At 37.6% G+C, this 25,814-nt stretch overlaps 1 protein-coding gene across 1 annotated transcript in view; it reads left to right on the top strand.

The window, feature by feature from the left end:
• The first annotated feature begins 362 nt into the window (after positions 1-362).
• macrod2 (mono-ADP ribosylhydrolase 2) overlaps positions 363-25,814 on the top strand; it is a 598,881-nt gene continuing 573,429 nt past the window's right edge. Inside the window, exons 1-3 of the mRNA XM_081351444.1 lie at positions 363-601; positions 2,643-2,747; positions 20,318-20,419. Of these exons, the coding sequence (XP_081207570.1) occupies positions 565-601; positions 2,643-2,747; positions 20,318-20,419 (244 nt within the window). The 5' untranslated portion in view covers positions 363-564. The remainder of the gene's footprint in view (positions 602-2,642; positions 2,748-20,317; positions 20,420-25,814) is intronic.

Here is a 25,814-nt window from a genome sequence, read left to right as displayed (position 1 = left end):
GCATCCCGCTAGCACGTTTTCCATTGCAATTTGTGTCACTTTGGATGGATGATAGATAGATAGAATATTTTATGTCAAATCTGGGGAAAAAGTCAGTCAATAAAGTTGCACATCACTATACAACTGTATTAAATATGTGTTACATCCCCGCATTACTACCACGCACGGCGTTCCAGTTTTTTAAAGCTATTTTACTCGCTCCCCACGGTTGCTACCCTACCAGCCCTACAACGCTTTGACGCGCAACCTAGCGCACGTCAAGCGTATGCGCATTTCTGCATATCTGACTGCCGCATGAAACAATCCAATCACAGCTCCACTTCCGCGTACGAATCGACCAATCACCGAGCACCCTTTTGCACGCAGCCTCCACGGGTAGCGATAAGATAGGTTGCGTCACCGCACACAGTCTCCCCACCAACTACAATTTGACAGTTTCTCAGGTGAGGAGTCACGCTACCGGAGCTCTTTCACTTTCTCTTGAGTTTCAGCGCGCACATCACTGTGAGCCTGGGGTTGTTTAACTCAAAAACCATTTACCAGAAGCCCTCACACCACGGCACCATGAGCAAAAAGAAAAAGGAGTGGAGAGCGGAGAAAGGTAAGGCTCTTTTGGACTCTGGTCGTGTCTCTTCCGTTTAAAGACAGGGTTCATAACGGTAGTGTCAGTCTGGGGTTTGACATCCACCGGGTTGAACATGCGGTAACGTGACGTACGTGGCGGGAGAAATGTCTTCTTATAGATGCTCTGCCTCTTGAATCAACAGCATGGGGACAGACGCACACCTTCAGGTGCAGGTGGAGCATCAGTACATGATGCTGTGATCAAGGCCCTGATATGTCCAGCGTTAAATTATGTTTAAATGCAAATTAAATGTATTAATTAGTGTTTAGTCATTTTAAAATGAGCTGACACGTGCGTTTGTTTGGTGCAGCCAGTGAAACACCGTATGATAAAATATTTCCTTGAACCTTTGTACCATAATGACTGACTCTGTGTGGTGTGAACCTGTAACGGGTAAATCCCCGTTTACTGTAAATCAGTTTGTATAACTGCACAAGCTAAATTACAAATTAGAAGGGCTGTTAATGGATTAAAAGTTCAGTGAGATGAATATCATGCACTCTGCAGTGGCTCAGTCCTGGTCCTGGATGTTCACCTTCATTAGTAGTTTAGGATATTCACCTTCCTTTTTTTTTTTTTTTGTATACTTTCCAAACATTAGTTGGTTCAGTTATGTTCAACCAGTATTGGAGCTGAACTATACTTTGAGGTTCTCTACTGTTCTATGCCGTTTTGGTAATCATATTTTTAGCTTGATTTTATGTGAGAACCTTAATGATTTTGTGTTACATCGCTTTATCATTAAGTAATGACATCATTAGATTAATTTATTTTAAGTGCACAAGCACTCCTATATTGACATAAAAATCAACCACAGTGTGACCTGATGTTCACGACAACAGTGTTTTTGGCATGTCCTATGAAGTTCCTATGAAGGAGTGTAAAACATTAGGTTGACAGTGGCGTTACTTTACACACATTAATGGTCTGTTATCGTAAATCAACTGCATAATAATATGATAAATTATATATGATGAGAGCTGTTGACTTGTGGCCTAGTGTAATACAGTGTATTGCAGTGAACGGACATCAAATGTTTCCTTTATAATATTTTTTTGGTGATTTGAGTAAATGAATTAGCGCTGTTGTCATTTGTTCTATTTTAAAATAGTACATCGTGAATACACATTGTGCTCATAAAGGAGCCCTTATGAAAGTGATCTTCATTCGTGTAGCAATAGGGAGTGCAGAAGGATAAAAACAGAAAAAATAATTGAATAAAGATGGTTGAAAAGGCAGATGTAGGGGGCAGTGAGCATGAAAAATCAGTAGTGTCGGCAGGGGCACTTTGGAGCTTGTTTATAACAGGAATATCAAGCTAAAGTTTAATTTTGTCTTGAAAGAGAGACATTTTTATTTTGGGAGTGTTTTTTAGAGCTTGTTACATTTTATGTAGGCCTACATGTTAACTTCTTATTCTCACCACATAGGCTAATAAATAGTAAAGCCATTACAATAAAAACAATATATATATATTTTAATTTATATGAAATAAAGAATTATGGGAAGTAAATTTGCTGCTGCAAATGTTTTTTTTTTTTTTTTTTTTAACTGTCCATTCTATGAAAAACCCTTAACAAAACTTAAGGAAATGTCACCTTAACTGGAGAAACAAAAGTGAAACTGAAATCATAGGAACCAACCGTGTAAGCTTGTTAAACTAGTTAATGAAGCATGCCTTTATCACAATGAAAGGCACATAAATATTTGGAAATGTTTGAATCATGTTGTCCGTGAATGCTAGATAGAACTGTTCACACACGGTCTGGTTGCATGTCAGGCCTGCAGCTGTATGCTGAGCAGTGTACCCTCATTAGCCTGTCTTTGCTTTCTCACACATACTTACATGGTTGCCACAATTACCACACCAAAGAGTAGCCTACCACTCTGACACGATGCACAGAGCTAGTCGCAGATGTTCCTTTATGAACCCCTCTGATTCAAACTGATTAGCTTTGCTTCACAAGACATGCTCTTGTCTGTATATTATGACTGTATTGTTTCTTCTGTTCCACAGAGCGCTTACTCGGTCTTGGACTAGAGGATAGGCGCAAAGATTATCGGGGAAACTATGTGACGTTGGACAAGATACCCACCTGGGCAAATCATGACAATAATACAGGTAAATACCAAAGCCTTTCTGACTTCTGTTTTTCGACCAATAGCAGACCGGGGGAGTGCTTTGAAAAGCTGTTTAAAAATGATTTGCAATTCTGTTTGATGCTAGTAGATTACACACTTTACCTTCAAGTAGCCCACAAGCTAGGATCAGTTAAGTGTTTTTTTTTTTAAGACTAATGCTTATACTCAGCAAGGATCCATTAAAGGGGGGGTGAAACACTCAGTTTCAGTCAATCTCATGTTAATTTTGAGTACCTATAGAGTAGTATTGCATCCTTCATATCTCCAAAAAGTCTTTAGTTTTATTATATTTATAAAAGAAAGATAGGCTGTACCGAGTCTTTCCGGAAAAAACGAGCGGTTGGAGGCGTGCCGTGTGTGCGGAGCTAAAGAATCACGAGCATACATACAGAACGCGTTTTTGCTTAGAAAAACGTGAGATGGGCAGTGAAATGGGGGAAAACCACGAGGTCTCGAGAGCTTTTTAAAAGTAGAAATGATTTTAACTTGAGCGCAGTGTTTTTAGAACACCATGTCATACGCTAGTTTTACAACATTTGTGTGTGTTTACTCGTGGTTTATGAGGACATGAATTGGTTTATGGATTATTGTACGTGACTTAGCAGTAGCAAGCGGAACAGTTTTGCACATCAGACAAGTATTTTTATAGAAAAACAATGGAATAGTAGCGCATTTCAATTAAGAAGCGCGCTTTGTGTGAACTGCCCCCTAGGTTTATTATGAAATAATTCATTTATTTCAACATATTTTCATGCTCTTTGTATATTGTTGTTTGGAGTGGTTTTACAATAAACAAACAGACACCTACAGTGGCCAGCTAAACAAATGTATTTAAACACACACACACCATACATCACATGCTCCATAGATACATTAACTATACGTGATCATGTTGTTTACTTGCTGTGCTTACGCGCCGATAGCTAACAACACACAGACATTTGAAGCAGTTTTACTCACCGCCTGCGGTTCCAACGCACGACCGTGAACCTTTATCGTTGGGACTGCTCCATCCTTAACCATTAGACGATCTGCAAATCCGGCAAATACTTCCCTAAAGCCGAGCACAGCGATTTGATGGGCGTACTGCTTTCGCTCTCTCGCTCTGGTCTACGGGTGCGCGCGTGCCCTTCCGGGAGAAGTGCCCTTAGGACCCGTATAAGGAAATTCTGCCCCATCTGACGTCACACATGCCCATACTCGAAAAAAAACTTTCCGAAACTTGTGACAAACCGGAAGGAGCATTTTTGGGACAGAAATACTCCATCAAACGTACAACTTAATTTTTGAAACTTTGTCCATGTTTAGCATGGGAATCCAACTCTTTAACAGTGTAAAAAACTCAGTATGCATGAAATAGCATTTCACCCCCCCTTTAAACTGATCAAAAGTGACAGTAAAGATGTTATGTTACAAATTATTTATATTTCAAGTAAATGCTGCTCTTTTGAACTTTCTATTAAAGTCGACATGAAATAAAAATTTACCAGATTTACTTTGTTAGCATATTACTAGTCTTGTGATGAACAATTAATCCGTTAATACACTGAAATAAATTGTTTGCCGTGGTAATCGTGGTAATCCGCGTTCCTTCTCTTATGACGTCAGTTTGACGGCTTGGGTTGAAAACGCTTAAACACTCCCCTCAAACCATCAGTCTGCTATGAGCAGAGATGGAGAGGAGAAGTGCTAAAGTAAAACCCTGCCCTATGTTCAATATTCCGTTTCACTTGGAAATACGTCACAACACTGGAGAAAAGTCGTTTGCAACTTCCGGTTCACGGGGACTTTAATCAAAGGATTCTGAAAAATGTATCACAGTTTCCACAAAAATATTAAGCAGCTCTTTTCAATATTGATAAAAAATAAGAAGTGTTTCTTGAGCAGCAAATCAGCATATTAGAATGATTTCCGAAGGATCATGTGACACTAAAGACTGGAGTAATGATGCTGAAAATTCAGCTTTGCCATCACAGGAATTAATTTGATATTAAAATATATTAAAGTAGAAAAAAGTTATTTTAAATTATATTATTTCACAATATTAATTTTTTTGCTGTGTTTTTGAGCAACTATGTGTAGCCTTATTGGTGAAAATAAGGGATTTGTTTCAAAAACATTAAAATAAATCTTTTGAATGAGTGTGTATAGTGTATTTCTTGGTGAATAGCTTTAGAGCTGTTTTATAGTACTGAAGTATATGAAAGTTATTCTGGAAGAAGGTACTGGTTGTTTCATGCCCTTCTTTGCCAGCAGACATCATAGTCACTCTGCATGCAAGTGACTTGCTGCCCTTTTAAAAAGAAAAGGACACATGGATCAGTGTGACCCTGACAGCTCAGATATCATGGCTTATTAATGGATGAACCTGCCAAAATTTTGAAAAGGTGTCAGCTGCCTTCCCTTTCATAGCCTATGTTTGTGCAGGATTGCTAGTGCTAAGATAGTTGAGCTACCCTTACCTAAGCTTATTTTTTTTAATAGATTTATTCGAAGGTTTCCCAAACTTATGCATATAAACAGACCAGACAGACATGATCATGTTAAAGTTTTTCAATGTAGCTTAAATGCTGTTATGCCCCCAATCTCCCCCCCCCCGCCATTTATTTGATCACTAAAACCACATACAGAAATCTTAGAATATCTAACATCTGAAGCTATTGTTTCCTGTTTTAAGACCAGAGTTCTGTTGCATAAAAACATTAGCCAAGAAATCTAGACGCACCCTAGCGGCAGCAAAATTTATTTTGCAGCCAGGGTAGTCTAGCAACTCTCCGTTGACTTTCGAAGCTGTAAAAACCTAAATTGGGTCAGGCCAATCACATCGTGTATAGAGTAGGCGGGGCGGGCTTAAAGGGGTGGTTCGGGATTTTTGACATCGGACCTCATTTTTAAGTCAGCCTGGTTGTTATTCATCAGTGGAGACATTTTTTTAAAAAAATTATCCAGTCCTTATATTTGGATAGTTAGCCGATGCTAGGCTAGCGCGAGTCAAGGGTATATGTTAGCCAGCCATTAAAAACCGTTTTACCCACTCCACAGTGCACCAAACGCAAATCAATTATAACACTAGACTATTGATGCAAATGTACGTTGAGAGAATAATGTTAGAAATCAAACTTACCTTTCATCTCAATGATCCCAAAGGAACTAGTTTCTCAGCAGCTGCGGAATTTTACTTTGCTCCAGTTAGTAATGCGGTAAAAAGTAAACACAGAAAAGAAGCGCACTACAGTGTGTGCAGTACATGTGTGTACCGGCTCACTCGGTTGCCTAGGTAATCAATATCACTCCGCTGCTGCTGTAGACAAGGCTTATGATTACAGGGAACAAATTATAACTAATGCAATGTGATGAAAGGTAAGTTTGATTTCTAACATTATTCTCTCAACGGACATTTGCATCGATAGTCTAGTGTTATAATTGATTTGCGTTTGGTGCACTGTGGAGTGGGTAAAACGGTTTTTAATGGCTGGCTAACATCTACCTTTGACTCGCGCTAGCCTAGCATCGGCTAACTATCCAAAAATAAGGACTGGATAATTTTTTTAAAAAAAATGTCTCCACTGATGAATAACAACCAGGCTGACTTAAAAATGAGGTCCGATGTCAAAAATCCCGAACCACCCCTTTAACTTATTGACGACAGAGTTGCGACGGTTAACTGCTACTTGAAAACAAAGAACTGCTGCTTCTGGCGAACAGTCTTTCGAATCGGCTTTGGCCGGGACTCTGGAGCACTTGAAGTTAAGTTTTTCTTTGAGAAAAGAGCATAGAACGGCACTTAAGTCATTCTTAAAAAAGGAAGATGTGTTCGTAGTTTTGCCGGCCAGATTCAAAAGTTGAATCTATCAACTAATGTAAGCTCCGCTGTTGGGAAAACGCTCTGGTTGGTTGAAGCGCTGTCCTAGTGCGTGAAGAGGGAATTTGAAAGACAGACGTTTATCCTGCCCCTTGGATTAAGCCGTGTCTATGGTGAGTTGCCAGACCTAACATCTTGATGTAGGTCTGGCTTGCCAGGCTATAAAAACATAGATTGGTCTACAAAAGACTGAGTCTTAAAGGGATAGTCCACCCTAAAATTAAAATTAAGTCATCATGTACTCACCCTGGTGTTCTAATGCCGTATGCCCTTTCTTTTATGCACCACAAAAAGGAGAATTTGTAAAAAAAATTCAGCCGCTTGCGCTCGTGAATAGCGACCAGCCTCAAACTTTTGAAAAAAGACGCAAAAGTATCACAAAATGATCCCATGCCGTACATTCCAAGTGTTCTGGTGGTATACGATAGGGTTTGGTGAAAAACAAACCGAAATATAATGTATTAATTAATGAAATTCTTAACCTTGGGTGTTGGGCTTTAGAGTTCACTCCGACTTAATTTTCATTTTAGGGAAAACTGTCCCTTTAACATAATGGCTGTGTTTATGCAACTGGCCCCAGAAGATCAGGGATAGTTTTAAAGGGATTGAAAAAAACATTGTCATTTACTTACCCTCATTTCTAAACCTAACTAGTTTCGTGAACCAACAGATTCACCCGTCTCAAAAGTGATTTGTCCACAAATCTGATATTCTCATGAATGCAGCAAGGGTTTCAGTGAATGGTGACTTACATTTTTGTTTCACACACAAGACTACTATTGCCTTCAGAAGACTTGAAAAATAGTGCAGTAGCCTTTAATAGTGCTTTGTTTTTTTTTTTTAAGCCTGAAGGTGTCTGTCCATTTTTTTTTTTTTAATTTCATAAAAAAGATCACGGAAAACAGATTTTCTTGTTGTGTTCTACAGAAGAAAGGAGGTCACATGGGTTTGTAAATGAAGACAGCTTTTGTATTTTTGGGTGAACAAGAAAGAAATGTAAGACATTTTCTCTGCATTTTATTTTCTGTGTTATTCATCTTGCTTGTTTGAATGCAAAAAAACCCAGGAGAGCATGCATTGCATGTTTTTGCTGAGGCACAGTGGGAAACCGGTTTCATACAAAAAGTCAGACAAAGTGCAGCGCAAACACAGTATTTTTATTACTTTAACACATTTATAAAAGACTTGAATATATTCATTCTTGAAATGTAATGTTATTTTTGTTTTCTCATATAATGTTCTAGAATTGACCGTTCGCCCCCTTTAGTTACTGTTGCTATGTCCGACAAGCCATGGCGATCTCACGCCACACCATGTTCTCACGCAGTGAAAAATACATCTTGGAGCAGAGAGGACACTGACAACGCGCTGACAGACAGGACAGAGCAGGTTACTTTTGATATGAAACAAAGTCTCCACTTTCAAATTTGGTCATTTTTTTTTTACGAAATTTAAACAATAAATACCGTTTTGTGGCTCTTTAATGTGTCTGACAGATTGCCGTAGAGCCTCAGTTAAAGCTGCCCATGAACCGATCATCTCTTCCTTCTAGTTAATTTATAGCATCAACATAAATGAACATAAGAAGGAATGTTGTTTTAATCGCCGAAAGACATCACACACCGTTTTTCAACTACTAACTCTCCTGACTGCTTTGTCGGACACAGATGGCGGATTATGATTGGTCTGATTGCCTGTCAATCAAACTCCCTGAGAAGGGTCAATTGATTGCTAATTAATTTAATGAGACCGGGACACATGTAGGCACAGTACCTGTATGGATATAGATCAGAATTCCAGCTTATCCAGCATAAGGGACAGCTCAGAGATTCTGGATTTCATCTGTCCTACAGATGATTCAGTGAAACAAGGCAGAGGAACTCTGCTATCATACTCTTCATGTCTCACAACTTTGTTAACAGGACTCTCATAGCAATGACACTTACTTGTAAGTACACTACTGCATTCATGTCAGCAGTGCCTATTTATACTATATATACTATACTATTTGTAAAAAGTGTAAATACTCAGTGTAAATAGACACTAGCTATCCAGTTGCAAATTTCACTTATGTGCTAAATTGGAATATTGGATAAAACATTTGTGAATAAAGCACTGTTTCCATCCCATGTGTTCAAGAGAACAAAATAGTCACTTCCTGGGAAATTTGCGCGAAGCATCTGTAATAAAAATGGAATTTGCTGTAATCGGGAAAGCCACTTTTGCTCTTTTATCCTACATCACAAATGACTTGCACCTTTATCTTGCGTTCGTGAAGCCTGATGTTTGTGAATGCAGTCGTGTGAGACACTTCTGGGAGGGAATTAAACCAAATCATTTTGATGACGGACTTTGGCTCAGGCATTTCAGAATAACTAAAACAACATTTGACATGCTGTGCAATGTAACTGATCTGCTGGTTAGTCCATTTATCCAATCACATTCTCTGTTGAGGTAAAGTCATGTGAGGGTTTTTTTTGTTGCGCATTGAAGGATTTATTTAGTAAATGTGTTTCTATCGTAGTTTATGCCCATGTCTTCATATCAGATAAAAACGATGTAACTTAATTGAGTGAATACGTTTTTTTTTATGTGCATTTGTTGAATTTGTGTGCATCTTGGCGTTTCCATCCGGAAGTTTTTTTAATGCAATATTCCAAAATTTGCATAAGAATATGTGGATGGAAACATAGCTACTGTCAGTTAAGTTTGTTTGCTTTTTTATTTATTTATTTTTAATTTGCCTTTTGCATTTGTTATTAGTCCCTGTCAGTTCTCCTCTGCCTGGAGGGACGAGTCAGAATTATTTTATGTAGTAATAGACTGCATGCCATTGATGCTTTGCATAAGGCTTAACATGTATTGAACCCTAAACCATTTATTTTCATAACCTTTCTTGGTTTAGTGTCCGCTGGTGAGGAGATGGACTTGTTCTCATTTAAAGGTGAAGTGTGTAATTTCTGCTCTAGTGGCACCAAACAGAATTGCATACATTTATTTATTTATTTATTTTATTTAGCTAACACAAAACAAAGTAACATAAGTTGCCCGACACACAACAAAGATAAACACAAACGTGTACATAAAATAACAACAAGGCATAGTACTATAAACAAAGTGCAACAGGACCAGCAGAGAACAAGGAAAAAACAAAAGACAAATAGAACCTCTGGAGGCCCTATATCATACCAAAACTCAGAATACCACAAGTAGAGGCGTTTATGCTGTCCAAATATGGTGTCCAAGTGCGAATAAAAGTATCAGTTGTAGAGTGAATAAAACATGTCAGAAGTTCCAGAGGAATAGTCTTTCTAATGACTGAATGCCATGCCTTCATAGAGGGAGGTTTATCGCTGATCCACGATAATAGTAAATTCTTCCTAGCAGCAAAAGTTAACCGGCTAAAAAGACGTCTTTCATGCAGAATTGCATACATTTTTTATTTTATTTTTTTACCATTGGTCAGTTTACACAATTTCCACTCCAAACTCATGCAGTTGGTTTTACTGTGTTCTTCTGGTCAGGATGCTCAAAAAAGTAGAGAATGTTTGATGGTAAATATTGTTGTTCTGTGGCACTCTTTTAGTGGGAATCAACCTACAAATACTCTTAGCCTGAGCTTAGTTTAATATATTGATCTTAGCTTAAAGTCGGCATGAAATCAAATTTGACAAATCTTCTTTTTATATATAATATTGTAGTGTTAATTATAAATTATTTATCTGTGCACTTCATTATTTTTTTTAAAATTCATGTACCCTTATAATCTTTAATCAAATTCATTACCCTTCCCTCCCCCCTCAAAACGACCTCTCTTCTCTTTCGGTCACATGCCATGGCGAAAGGGTGCGGCCAGAGCCGATGAGGGTGCGGCTATCGAGATGCTCTCGAGGGTGAACTTGACTGATAACAGAGAATGTCTAATAAGACTGATAACTTGACTTGACTCATCTTGGTTCGCGGGAATAATAAAATAAAGTAAAAAATCCTTCATGGGAGGGTAACGTTGGGGAGTCCGGTGGAGAGAAATCCTCCACAACTGAATGTAAACTGGCATTCAAATCTGCCTCCATTTTGTTTGCAACGCCCAACCTCCAACGATCCAATCAATTCCCGAAGGACGAAATCAAGCCCCGCCCTACATTTTTTTTTTTAATTTCAGAAGCCGTTTCACTCAGATATACGTGACAACAAGGAAAAAATGACAATCTCAACTTCCGTTTCATGCCGACTTTAACATATTTATGCAGTTTAAATTTATCATTTCATTTATTCTGTTGAATTCTATTACTTTTAGTCTAAAATTAGCTGTGAAAATGTGAAAATCATCAGATTATGTATGGGACTATTATTTCCACAAAAATAAAATAAAATACAAATAAAAAAAATAAAAACTCTTTTAAAGTCCTCTGGGCATTTTCATCTTTAGTTCTGTAGTGAGAGGATGTCGGAAAATGCTAAATTAAACACTTCCGTTGACTTGGATGAGGTTTGTTCCTCGCACATCCTGTGTGTGCTCCTCCAAATGGCTATGCCCTGTGCCAGCAGACCTGGAGATGAACTGACAGGAGCAGAACTGGTCCTTTCACAAAAGAGCCTTTTCTCCGGCTCTACTAATCTAAAAGGACTGTCTTGAGGGTGTGCTATAGTTAATTTTTAAGAGAAGTGTAATGAACACTACTTCTTTTAGCTTGCAAATGTTAATGTCTTTTTTGCATATCATTCATTTGCAGCCTATGGCATTAAATAGAGCTGACCGACTGGCCAATGCCAGCAGTTTGAGACCTGATGGTTTGGACGCTCTAGTCGTTGGATTACTATCTGTTCTGTTAACCCATATGCATAGTGTTACATGCCAGCGCTTTAACCAACCAGATCTGATTTCATTGGTTTCTGCTCTGTTCTGGGAGCTGGTAAAAGCTACTTGAAAAGGTGACTTATTTGTAGATTTACATATACTTACACGCCTGTTCTACTATAGAGAACCCATATTGAAAGCTGGTTCAAATGTGCAGTGTTCTGTCAGGTTTGGCATTTGATGCCAAAAGGAAGAACTGAGATTAGAGTTATTATCTGAGTGAGTCCATGAGATGTATTCTTTTTAAATAGTGTATGTACAAGGGTTGGACAATGAGACTGAAACACTGGCCAATATATTGTTGGAGGATTCACACCTATATATGCGCGGCCTGGTTGCCAATCTTCACTGATTTTACATCCCATTAGTAAGAGCAGAGTGTGAAGGTTGAAATAGCAGAGCAATAGTACAGCTGTACATATTGCAAGAATCCACACAATATAATGGGAGACATATCAGAATTCAAAAGAGGACAAATTGTTGGTGGGTGTCTCTCTGGCTCATCTGTGACCAGGTGTATCAAAAGCTGTGGTATCCACGGTAATGTCGGCATACCACCATGAAGGACGAACCACATCCAACAGGAGTAAATGTTGATGCAAGAGGAAGCTTGTCTTGAAGGGATGTCAAAGTACTAACCCGGATTATATCCAAAAAACATAAAACCACAGCTGCCCAACTCACTGCTGAATTAAATGGGCACGTCGATTCTCCTGTTTCCACCAAAACTGTACGTTGGGAACTCCATGGAGTCAATATTCATGGTCGGGCTGCTATAGCCAAACCTTTGGTCATTCGTGCTGTAGCAAATTAGCTCTAAAGAAATATTAATAATCAATAATAACTTGTTATAATTGATTATGAATATTTGGATTAGTGTTGTCACGATACTAGAATTTCTATCTTTGATACGATACCTTAAAAAAATATCGATATTCGATACCATTTTCGATACCACAGAGAAAAAAACTGCCACAATATTAAGGGGGTATTTTTTTTATTTAAAGCTGAATATAACAAGTCTAGAACATGACAATGAGGTATATTTTACAAAAATTTCCTGAGTTCTATCTGTTAATATTTTTTCATTGGACCAGAGCTAACATGAGCCGTTGTATTTTTATTACCTACTGTTATCAAAGATTAAAATATATTGTAACAAATGCATTGTTTATCGGTCATAAATGCTGGTTAATACATTAACGTTATTTGATGAACAGATTTAAACACAAACGTGCGTGCATCACACGCAAAAACAATGCTCACTGGATCGACATGACCTAAGTCAAGTCACCTTTATTTATATAGTGCTTGACAAGATTGTGTCAAAGCACTTAACAGTATCAAATTGGAGGATAGAGTGTCAGTAATGTATAATAATAAGATTAAACATTCAATTTTCAGTTAAAGGCATTTCATTATTGAATTCAGAGATGTCATTGTCTAGCTCAGTTTAGTTTAATTATATCTGTGTAATCAAATTGATGATAATCGCTAATGAAGGCAAATTGCTGAATTAAATCATATTTTTTTGAATAAAGTTATAGGCACAAGTTAATTTACATTTGACCACAGTTAAAATATTTACTTCTAAGATTCCTCAGTCAGATTATATTAACTTTAAGAATTACAGTGAAAAAACGAGACAACACACTCATAACAACAATACTAGGCCATCTTGGTTAATGTTTCAGAAAAGTTAAAATGAGAAGTTACAGGGGTGTTACAGTTATAGGGGAATTCAGAAAGAGGTGACCCATTGATGCTGAGTAGCATACAGTTACATGCTGCTAAATGGTCCCCCTGGAGCTTGTTCGTTAAGTCTGTTTTCAGAATTAACTGCATTCATTTAAAAAAAATGAGTGATGGGATATTGATAGCCAAACAATCTTTTGGGTGCCCGCAGCCCGCTTGCAGTGTGAAGTGCGTGTCCGCGATATTCTCCGAAATGCCCGCTCGCGGTGTGTAGCGTGTGTCCGCGCTATTCTCCGACATGCCCGCTCGCGGTGTGTTTTTAACGCGTGTCCGCGCTATTCTCCGACATGCCCGCTCGCGGTGTTCTTTATCAACCAAAGCCGGTCGCGAAAGCCGCGCACTCGCCATCTTTCCATACACTTCGCTTTTGCTATTTAACCAGAGCGAATGAGACGAGTGCGGTCACGTGTGGTGTTTGTCAACGCGCCTTTGGAGAGAAGTGAAAGTGACAGCTCGGCTAGTATGGGAGTATCGATACTTCGGGACATTAGTATTGGTACCGTTCAGATATTTCAGTATCGATATTTATCGAAATATCGATATTTTTGACAACACTAATTTGGATCAGTTAATAGAATTAAATTAATGTTGTAAATTAATATTTATGGGATGGGAAATGTCTTTCTTGCTTTACAGTACTACTTAGAGAAAGTAGTCAAAATCTGCATGATTAGGGACTCCAGTATTTAATGAGCTTGAAACACAGACAACTTTACGTGTGACATGAACAAGATTTTATTAACTAGACTAAACACTTAAACTACTCTAACATACACATACATGCATGCATACAGTTTACCAAGGGAAAGAGAGCTGAAGCAGAATACAGGAAAGCAAGAAGTTATAGCATTGTTTGAAATTCAGCAGAGTTCTAACGACATTCTTAAAAAGGGGTAAGGATACTTCTCAAATAATGGGACTAAGTTTGATACTTGCATGTCTCGCCCATTTGAATTAAACTGTCCTGATGCAATTTGTTGAGGCTCCAGTTGATCTTTGCTGATGTTGTCTTGATGAGAGAAAGAACCAGTGGGAGTCAGAGGATCTTTGGTGAATGGAAAGACAGGGCTGCAGCCTGGCACAAGCTTGGGGGTCCTTAGAAGACTTCTAGTTCAGCATCATCTTCACATCAGGATTTCAGAAAGGAACTAAGAGAGTAAAGCCCAATTTATACTTCTGCGTCGCAGAGGCTACGTTAACTCACGCCATAGCTACGTCGTAGGCTGTGTGTTGCGCAGAAGTATAAATCAGCCTTAAGAGACTAAGAGGTGTGATCTTGTGATCAGTGATTTTTAAAGCGTGAAGATGTGACACCCTCTGGAGGGTTCTGAGCCTATAAGAAGTTATTCCCTTTGGAGGGAATTTCTTTACGACCTTTTGTTCAAGCAGGCCTTTGAACGTGTAATTTGATTGGGTGTTTAACAAAAGAATCTTCAAGATTCTTATAATACTAATGCGTCACAAAATTAACTAGCCTAAATGTAATGAAAATTAACATATGGGGGACAAAGATTGGAGTTTATAGAGACTAAACATGCTACACATGATTTTGGTTAACCATAGTATGCAAGTCTGAAACATTAATCCAAAAGAGTTGAATGAATACATAGGCCAAACCACATAAAAGGAAAATGTTTATTTAAACATTTCTCAAGTGATTATATATAGAATATATAGGATTAAAAGGGTTTATTTCTCCTTCTCAGCAAGAATTAAGTGAGAGTCACAACTCTCCTTCATGTCTTAATGTGTCCTGTAACAGGACACTGGGTTCTGCCAGTTAGCTTAATTTGGGATGTTAGTTTTGGGGGAAGTTTCATAGACCTTTGTTGGGAGAGAGTTTGCTGGATTATTCATTAAATATAATGAATAATTTGTGTGTGTCTGATTGGTCCAGAATGCTACAGCGCCAATGCCAAATGTCGGTTTCATTGGTGCCAACAGTGGAAATCTTGGGCTGTGGACAAAGTGAAACATAATTGTTCTCTGAGTCCACCTTCAATTCAATTCAATTTACGTGTATTGTTGTAATGCGTTACCGTATATTGTTGTATTCACAATACATATTGTTTCAAAGCAGCTTTACAGAAAATGCATGTCTACACATTACAATTTAAAGTGATCTGTTATCAGAGTAACGTACAGAGTAATGTAATAGCCTCTGTGCACAAGCATAGTAACGAACTTCCGCTGACGCCAGGAGTCGGCATATCTATTTCCGGTCTACTTGTGCGTCGCCCAAAATGTCTATTTCGTGCTGCGAAATTGAAGCTCAAATGGCTGTTAGCGACTTGAAGCAGACCAAAGTGGCACACAGCAGTGCTCCCTATACGTACCCATGTTAACAGGTTAGAGCTTTCACACTGCACGCGGTTGCTGTCCGTCGATCCGTTCAGGTGCGGCAAGTATACAGCAGTGCAAAGATCGTTTCCGCACCGAGTCTATTTTTTGTTGTGCTGCAAACGCTAAATTAAAGTGACAGCGCATGTTTCGTGGTCAAAATTAACAAAGATTGACCTGAAAATGTAGTAATTTCTCCATGAATGGGTTTAATTAAATAAAATGTAGTAATCTCACCATAAATGCATTTAATTATATAGGCCTACTATTATTTTTCACAGTCATCTTTTTATTTTTAGAGGACCGGGGTAAAGCAAGGTAAACTACAATTTACTTCAACAAGGCGACATAATGAACAACACTCGTCTCATTCGTGGAGGTGGAAAAACAAGTTCTTTGTGACACGCAAGATTTATTTTATTAAAATTTAAATGGAAAAGAAAAGGCATGAGAGTCGGCTGTTTTTGTCAATTTACAGTTAAATATTTGGCCACTTGCTTGAGCAACTTAATATAAGTAATACATGGAATAATAGCCCTACGTTGTTTAAATTGTGCTTAAACGTGCATGCGTCCATTAAAGAGTGTATATGTGTACAAAGAGAATCGCAATGCTGACAACTTTTTTTTTTAAATAAAATATCATGTGTGAAGCACTAGTAGCGTGTGCTGCTCCTGCACCGCACACACACTGCACACGGAGTATGTGTGAAACGGCCGTTAGATCCACCTACAGTTCTTAGAAACTTAGATGTGTCACGCACATTATATCTCTTTATTTCGTACAACAGCAGCACTCATCTTGTTTGTTTATAACGGATGCCATGAAGACAGTCGTAAACCGGAAACTGATATGCCAACTTCTGACAATAGCGGAAGTTCGTTGCGACGCTTGTGCACGTAGCCCATTGAGAAATGTATATAGAAAAATCACGCAGTTAACGAACAATGTATTAATTTACGGCAGAAACAATGAGCTCATTGAAGTAATAATTACAAGTTGTGAACATAATAATTACAATACATAGAAAATTTAGCATTAGTGCATGTTGATTTAAGCCTGGTTCACACGGCAGGATAATTAGGCCGATTTTAGCCCCGATTCACCCCTTCCGACAATCTTAAGGATGCTCCGATTATCGTAAAATAATCTGATCAGATATTCCTGCCGTGTGTGGTGTGTTAAGACTGCTCTCGTCTGCTCGGAAGGACTTCGGGACCGCTCCGATCTCAAATCGGGGATATCCAACATGTTGGATTGTTTTGGCCCGATTTCTCCTCGTGTGTGGTGTCCCCCGGGGACAAACGAACACGCAGCCTCTGGACTGTGGCGTGTAGATTTTTTCTTTCATCCGTTGGCTGCTCTATACTATAGTTTTTTTATCACGCTATCATTCATTCAAGTGCTAAGAAACAATTAAGTGCGATAAAACGCAAAAAAGAACTTAAATCTGTAGGCTACTGGTGGCGCGCTGTCTGTAAATCTCCTCTCTGTATGATGAACACACACACACACACACACACACACACACACACACACACACACACACACACACACACACACACACACACACACACACACACACACACACACACACACACACACACACACACACACACACACACACACACACACACACACACACACACACACACACACACACACACACACACACACACACACACACACACACACACACACACACAGAACTCATGCGCACAAAATGACGCTTCAGACAGCGCTGCCGCATTGAGTTCTCTTTCACGCTTGAACAGACAAACACACAAAAGTATGCCAAAATGTTCACTTTGTCAAGTATCCTCGTAAGCACAGTATTAAATTACGTTTGATCTCGAGGGATTTTGCGAGATTTTCCGTCTGACCTGGGAATGCTCGGGAGTCAAATCGGTCCGTGTGTGATGTGTTGATTTTGCCGTGTGGCTGCGCACCACACACTGTACGACCAAAACTGTTAGACCCCTGATTTTTTTATCGCCGTGTGTGGGGTCTCTCAGGTTTGGAAAATCGGCCGACAATTTTAAAATCGTCCCGTGTGAACTTTAGAGTCTGATCTGAATTCCTCTCAGGAGTTGGTCCTGTCTCTTCACAAGTGTTGGGCATCTGAAATCTTTGTGAGATGCTGGATCCAAACTGGAGCTGACGTACTCTAGTTCCCTCAGGACGGGCATCCCGAGATAAAACAAAAACAAATGGAGAGTAATTAGTATAGCTGCTGTTCATAACATTAAGCAAATATAATCAATCATGTGCATTTGATCTGACCTAAATGTTATGAGATGTATTATGTGAATGCTTGGCTGAAGAGATGTGTCTTAGTCTAGATTTTAACTGGGAGAGTGAGTTTGAGCCCCGAACATTATCAGAAAGACTATCCATCACTGTCTTTCCCACGTCCGTGGGAGTTAAGGTGTGGAGAAGCCCCAAAAAGGCTTGACAACCGGACTGTTGTGTGCCCAGAGTGAAGCACAGGGGGTGAAGATGTTTTGGGATGCAATATCATGGCATTCCTTATTGTGCTTGATGTGCGCGTCACTGCCAAGGACTACCGATTCTGGAGGACCATGACATGCACCTAATGGTTTAAACGTTGTACCCTGAAGGGGGTGCTGTGTATCAGCAGGATAATGCTCAAAATCCCTCTGGCCACTGAAGGACTTGGATCTGTCATTCTCTAAATTAATTGATGCGGTATTGGCTGCAAAATTAGGCCCTACACCATACTAATAAGTTATTGTGGTCTTAAACCAGGTGTTTCATTTTCATTGTGTGTACACTCTTAAGAAAAATGGTTCTAAAAAGTAACAAATTAGGGTTCTTCGGCTTGTAACGATGGCAGAACCCTTTTTGGTGTTAAATAGAACTTTTTATAAAGTTCCATAAAGAACCATACTTTGAAAGTGCTATATGTGACATTAATGGTGTTATAAATAACATTTTCAATGATATTTATTTTCATTAATATTAGTATTAGCATGTTCATATTATTAATATTACTATTATTTTTTTTTTATAAAATATTCATTAATATTGTTTTTTTTTTTAGCCCTCTGTCTGCCTGGTCTTATATCTTGTTGCCCCTATTTGGGTTTTACATTAAAAAAAACGGCATGTTGTGTCAATTAGGAACTTTTATTTTTTATTGACATGGCAGATTGTAGCAAAAATGACAGTGCTCTTACAACAGAGGTTAGCTGAATACATAAATAAATAGCAATCGACACTGAACACTATATACTGTAGATGTAATGAAAACCAAGTTCCAGTGAAATATCTTCACAATCCCTATGATGTCTTTACGTCCTTCATTATGTGTGTATTTTGAGTAGCAGTTTCTCTCTGCAGATGATGAGGTTATGATAACTGACAGCATCTGATATACACAATTGAGTTTAGAGTTACATTGTGTCTCTTCCATTTGATTATGTAAAAACAATTATGTTAATGAAGGCCAAAATTAGCAAAAATGGACAGTATGAGCCCTTTACCATGTTAACAAGAAAAAGTGATATAAAGTCATGGTATAGCTTTAATGTTTTTTTGTGACTGGGTATGTTTAGGCATAAAGTCCTATTTAAAAAAATCAAACAATATGGATCATAAATTCCATATCTCTGTTACTTTGTAGAGAAGAGAAGATGAATATCCTTAACTGAACAGAGCTGCTCACACTTGCATGTTCTGTTAAACTAAAAAGAGAAAAAGACATGATTGTTAGGAAATTATTGTTACAATTTTTAAAGTTATAATTTATAGACGCTTTAAGAAAGAAATCATTTACTTGAGAGTATGTTGACAGTCTTTGTAGTAACTGTAGTTGTACAGCTGAGCACCAGAAAATCAGTAATGAAAAGGCTTTGACAGTTACAGATTTGAAAAACAAAAAAGCGGGAATAAAGAACCCTAACACAAAGAACCATTTCAGCATATAAAGGGTTCTTCATGACGATACGGTACTAAATAGAACTGTTACTGCATGTAAAGAACCTTTAAAGAACCATCTTTTTTTAGAGTGTACCCTTACACTAGCGTTCAAAAGTTTAACATCGGTAAGAGATTAGATTGTTTTAGATTGTAAGTCTCTAATGCTCACCAAGGCTACATTTATTTAATTAAAATACAGTAAAAAATTAGTATTTTAACTGTTATTATAACTTTCTATTTTAATACATTTTAAAATACAATTTATTCCTGTGAAGGCAAAGCTGATTTTTTTTTTTTTTTTTAGCATTCAATACTACAGTCATCAGTGTCAAACGATCCTTCAGAAAATTATTAGTTGAAAACAGTTGCGATGCTTAATATTATTGTGGAAACCGTGATGCAGTAGATGGGCACCATTGATATTAAACAAATCAGTCAAATTTGTCCAAACGTTCTACTGGTAGTAGTTAGAAAGTTTTGCACTGAAGATACCAGTTCCTGAGAGAGGTTTATTTTTATTTTAGTACGTTCATCCACCAGGCCACGTCTCTGACAAAGTATATTTGTTTTTGACCAGTGGCCACAGGGTCTCTACCACTTCTTAATTTATATCATGTAGTCCTGTTCCATCTTTCAAAACTTTAGTTTTTAGTGATTGCAGAGTGCATATTGGTCAGTACAATGTTGTAAGACCTTTGATGAAACGGTTTTGTTCTGATCAATATTGAGAGTCAACATGCAGTTGAAATGGTAGCTGTTGTGTAATTAACTTTACTCTATCGTTACCTTACAGCTACTGAGGAAGAAGAACATCAGTCTTTCTCCTTGGCTGACAAAGTGACTCTGTACAAAGGTGACATCACCATCCTGGAGGTTGATGCCATAGTGAATGCTGGTGAGTTTGCTGATTCTGATCAATTCTCACAGTTTTAGTACATTAACAAGGGATTTAGTGCACAATTATTGCACTATGATTTTTATTTCAAGTTTATTTTAGCGTTTGCTTTAGCTGAACGGTTTGCATAGTCTTTGATGCACTTTGCATTTGTTGTCCTTGCCTGACCTCTAGTGTCTATAAGTGGTACACTTCTTTCTTTTTCTTTTTTTTCTTGTTTGTTCTGATGCATTCTACAGGATGGGATGTGAGATTCCTGCTTATGTATATTTATTTCTGTACAGTGTGTTTCTCTCCACTGTGGATTTTCCTGTTTTTTTTTTTTTTCTGTTTATAATAGTTCTGTATTGATTTGCCGTGAATGTTCTTTCACAGGAAAGTTGCGTTTCCTTTTCAGGATGAAACAGGAAACCAAGATACAAACTTGTAAAAAGGTCTCTTCCTTTTGTTTGCAAGGTTAGATGGTATTATCTGTCTCTCTGGCTTGTTAATTGTCGTGTCATATTGCAAAAACCCATTTACTTTGTGCTCATTATTGCCTCTTTAGTAAAAATCTATCAGTTTGTTCTGAATGGAAAGGAGCAGTTTTTTAGTAGATGTTCTGCAGAAATAGATGCATGTTAATTGGGTTCTGCTGCGGTGAGGGAACACATAGATGACACTACAGAGTATTTAGTATTGTGTGGGAGATTGTCATTGATTAGATGTGTTCACTCAAGATGCTTATCTTGGCATCAGTCATGGAGAGGAATAGCTTAACATTCCCGTCACAGAGAGTGATTGGAAATAGTTTTGCGGTTCATGTCTGAAACCGCTGTCTGTTTGACAAGAGCATCTGTGAAATGTTTTTTTTGTTTTGTTTTGCTAGACCATTGAATCTTTAACAACAAATGAAATTCTTAACAGCTGTATTGTGCTCTGCCTATAACATACAAACATATGTTTTTGAAGGATTGAGTTTTTTTTGTTTCTCTCAATGTAGTTCAGGCATTATGCAGCCTAACTGAAGTAACGATGCCTGTGAGCTTTGGGATATTTAGACCAATCTAAACCTTCTGTTGAGTTTACTACTACTTGTACACTAGTAGATTCATTATCACTGGAGCTTGCCTTTATGTGTGTATTGATACCCTTCCTAAGATATTTCTGCAGTTTTCATAGTGTGATGTAGGACTACAGGCTGATATGGCTAATTATGAACCTGTTTTTAAATAAGCGCTAATATGAATTATTAATTGTATGCTTAATGTGATATATATACACACACACACACACAACACAAATGTTCACAACATAATGCAACACTGATTTTGCAAAGTGTAAGTAATAAAAAAAAAAAAAAAAAAAAAAAAATTATTTATTTATTTTATTCCTTCATATATATATATATATATATATATATATATATATATATATATATATGTGTGTATATATGTATAAATAAATAAATAAATAAATAAATATAATTTAAATAAATTATTTATTCCTTCATATATATATATATATATATATATATATATATATATATATATATATATATATATATATATATATATATATATATATATATATATATATATATATATATATATATATATAATTTTTTTTTTTTTGCTATCTGACACTTTGAAAAATCAGTATTGCATTATGTTGTGAACATTTGTCAGGAATTTGTGCCTAATTCTATGAATAATTAAGTATTTTAGGTGTTTAGAACAAAGGGCTATTGTTTTCAGAGGTCTGGGACAGAACCGTGGACCCAGTGGGAAGGCTTTACCTCAGAGGATCTTTGAGTTTGAATCCTAATAGACCCTGAGAGAGTTTTCGTGGTTGTCCCTTGACAACTGCTTTTGTATACAAGACAACTTTCCCCTCTAAAACTTTCCGCAAGGTTGCAGTAAGGTCAGTCAGCAAAGAAAACAGGAAATGAGAGAACAGGCTGAGTGGGACACTTGTCTAATCTCGTGGTCTGACGCAATCATACCGATGTGAAACTGCAACAGTAAGCAAAACGAATCATGCGTTCAGTTGCACTGTGGTTGTGGTCTCTCTGTCCTTATTTCAACAAGTTTTTTTTTGCGCATTCTTCACATCAGTGGTTGCATAAAATAATGTGAAAATGTTTTGCAGGGTTTGTGGCATTGAATTAGGAAAGTAATTGGTTTAAAGGCTTCAGAGTATGAGGGGGACGACTTATCATGCAGACGGGTGGCTGTTCATCCATCAAAGGCCAGTGGCTCAGGCCAGGAAAGTAATCGCATTATTGCAACCATGCTTTGAAATGATTCTTAAAGCCCCATTTGCTCCAGTGTTTTTGAGTTTAGATTCCTGGAATGATGTTTCCATCTCAAAGCTATAATACGATGATAAGAACAATCAGAAAGAATCTATGGGATTGCGGGGAATTGTCTTTTTGTTTCCAGCAGTTATGCAGGAAATGAATACAGCATTGTGCTCTTGAGAAAAAACAGTTGCTGGGATGTTTTTCTTTTTTATTCTTCAACGTGCTGTTATTTTTAAACTCAGAAATATGTCACATTAGGCTACATATTAAAATGGCTTGTAAACACTTTACAAGTCACTTTAATCAAACTATTGTATTGGATAGCAGTGTTGTCAAAAATATCAATATTTCGATACGTATCGATACTGAATTATCTGAAATGATTCCAATACTTCTTTTCTGCAGGATTGATAAACTGATACCAGCTGCAAATTCTCTTCTTTCTTCCCTCTGATGATGAATTGACAGCTTGAAAATGAATGTGTGTAGTATAAATGTAATCTGGACGGACGTCCTATATTCACCATGTTGTCTTTGTCATGTGACCTACCATGTCATGTCACTCTGACATTTGCAACTCCTCTCCTCTCATGGATAAAGTGTTTTTTGGATGCACTCTTCAGGTTCTTGCTGGAAATAGTAAGTCATCCAGGTACTTTTCACCTGCTTACTTTTCACCTATGTACTTTTTGGTACTTTTAGTTTTATGAATACTGTGAATTTTCATATACTGTTTTTCACCTAGTATATAGTATGCTATTTCGGATGGAGCCTTTCTCTGGAAAAAGCGGGTGAATGAAAGAAAGTTTCTTTCAATCCCTCTGAGATTTGATAAGTCTATCAGGCAGTAGCACTGATTGCCAGTTTCTTACTTGAAGTGAATTGCATCATTGAATGGATCTTGGATGTTAGAAGAAAGACAACCACCCTCCCCATAAGAGTCCCAGCTGACTTGAGACCCGTTCACTTCACACCAATAACTATAACGATAACGGCTATATTATCGCTAATATTATAGCAGTTATCGTTATAGTTATCTTTATAGTTATTTGTGTCTTCCACACCAGCGGACGATATCGTTCTATTTATTATAAGCGTGCGCTGCAGTTTTGTCGTCTGCTGCTTTATATGCTCAAGCTTGTTTAAGCAGGATGGATTCTAATTGGCTGTAATTGTTTTTTTTTTTAATCGTTCATTAGTTGGAACTTTTTTTTTTTTTTTTTTTTTGTGTGTTGGTTTATATAGGTAATCAGTTATTTTCCTGCACTTAGAAAGTGATTGACTTGATGAGCCTGATTTCCGCTGTCCTCGCACATCTGACAGTCTTCTCTTCTGGCCCTCGCATAGAAAAACAACTTCATAAAAAAAAACGCTTAAGAAAGGAATGAAATTGACTGATTATCATGGTTATTTTTCTAATTATGCAGAGAGGTTGGTGCAAGGACCGCCCGGTCATCATAAACTTTTTTCTCTTCCGATTATAATAGTTTTCACTCCTCTCCAGCTCTTTTATTGCATTTAGCGTTGAGGAATATTACTGCAATAAAGAATCCTCTTGAGGCCCTTGCTCAAAAGGCCTACTTCAGATCATAAAAATATTATATTCCATAGCTTGAGTTTGAGGACTTTGGTGAGCAGGATTAGTTTATCTGGCGTTTTTATTCTTTCTGTATTAGAAAGGTGTGGGTGCTGACATGCATTTTTTTTAATATAATGCTTTAGTCTTTTCCAGTAATGACTGGAAAAGCATGAAAAGGCCAAAAGCACCATAAAATTGGTACATACAACTTCTGTAGGCATATTGTAGCTATTTAGAGGCTAATATTTTGTGTTCTTCACTGAAAAGTTAAAAGGATGTTCCGTTTAACTCTTATTTTTTGGCTTCAGAATGATAGACTTTTTGGGGGAATGTTTCCTGTAAAACTTAAAACTTCAAATCTTAAAACTACAATGCAATATGGTGAAATAATCCCCACCTTGTAAATAAAAAAATGCCTCTGACCAATTGGTAAAGTAATCCTATCACTCCAGCTTTCATTAGAAGCTCTGGTTCCCATAGAAACAGTCAGTGTCCTGCAATTTGCACATGGTACTACATGGTACTATCCGCATTGGCCCAACCTCAAATTTACTTAAACAGAGTTAAAAAAGCATATAAGAAACCACATATATGGAATTTTTATGGCTGATTTGAAATATTATTTAAATGCATACGAAAATGTTACGAAATAGTTATCTGGAGGCAGCATCATTCTCTTTTGGTCTGTTAACTCTTTAGGATTCATTGTCTGAAGTGTCTTGGAGAAATCATTTATCCAGCTGAATTGCTTGACATCTTTGAAATAGATTGGGAACTAAATGAATGATTTTCTTTTATTTAAACGGATAGTTCACTCAAAAAATCTAACGTTATCATAATTTGCTCACCCTCGTGTTGTTCTAAACTGGTATGACTTTCTTAACACAAATTAAATTATTTTAATTATTTTGGGGTGTGCCCTCTCTTTTAGGTACACTAAATGCTGTGATGATAATATTGTGCTTGATTTTCTTTTTAACAGAACTGTGCTGTAAAGATTAGCTCTACTAATCTAGGGTTGGGTACCGAAACCCGGTTCCAATAGGACGTAAACGGTAGTAACGAGACCGAATAAGAACGAAACGTTCGGTGCCTGATTTCGGTGCCTGACGTTTTTTACCGCCCCCTATAAAACATCTCGCGGCATGAATGATCCAATAATAAAACATCTCCAGTAAACCAGCAGAGCATTCATTTAGTTCGTTTGTTAAATAAGAGACGATCTAGCGCTGAAATGTGTTTTTTAAATCAAGTGATCAAAGTGCTCGTTGCCGCTGCGATCAGTGGCGCGGATACAGTGTTTTCTCTTGTGGCTCGGCGTCTTCACTCGGACGCGCGCTTCAATACGTTGCGGAGATCGATCTATTTATGAGGCGCCGTCTATATGATTATGTGCGCGGAGAGTTTGTGTGTGCGTGCTCGCGTCTCAGAGGAGTATGTGCGCGGAGAGTTCCGCGCGTCTCGTGTGTGTAGAGTTTGCGTGTGTGTGCGTGAGCGACTTTAGATGTGACGTTGTGCATTTCATATGTATT

Source organism: Scardinius erythrophthalmus, assembly GCF_964197995.2.
Source record: "Scardinius erythrophthalmus genome assembly, chromosome: 21".
Classification (NCBI taxonomy): Eukaryota; Metazoa; Chordata; class Actinopteri; order Cypriniformes; family Leuciscidae; genus Scardinius; species Scardinius erythrophthalmus.
The sequence above is the reverse complement of the archived record's forward strand: the minus strand, read 5'-3'. Positions and strand labels throughout refer to the sequence as shown.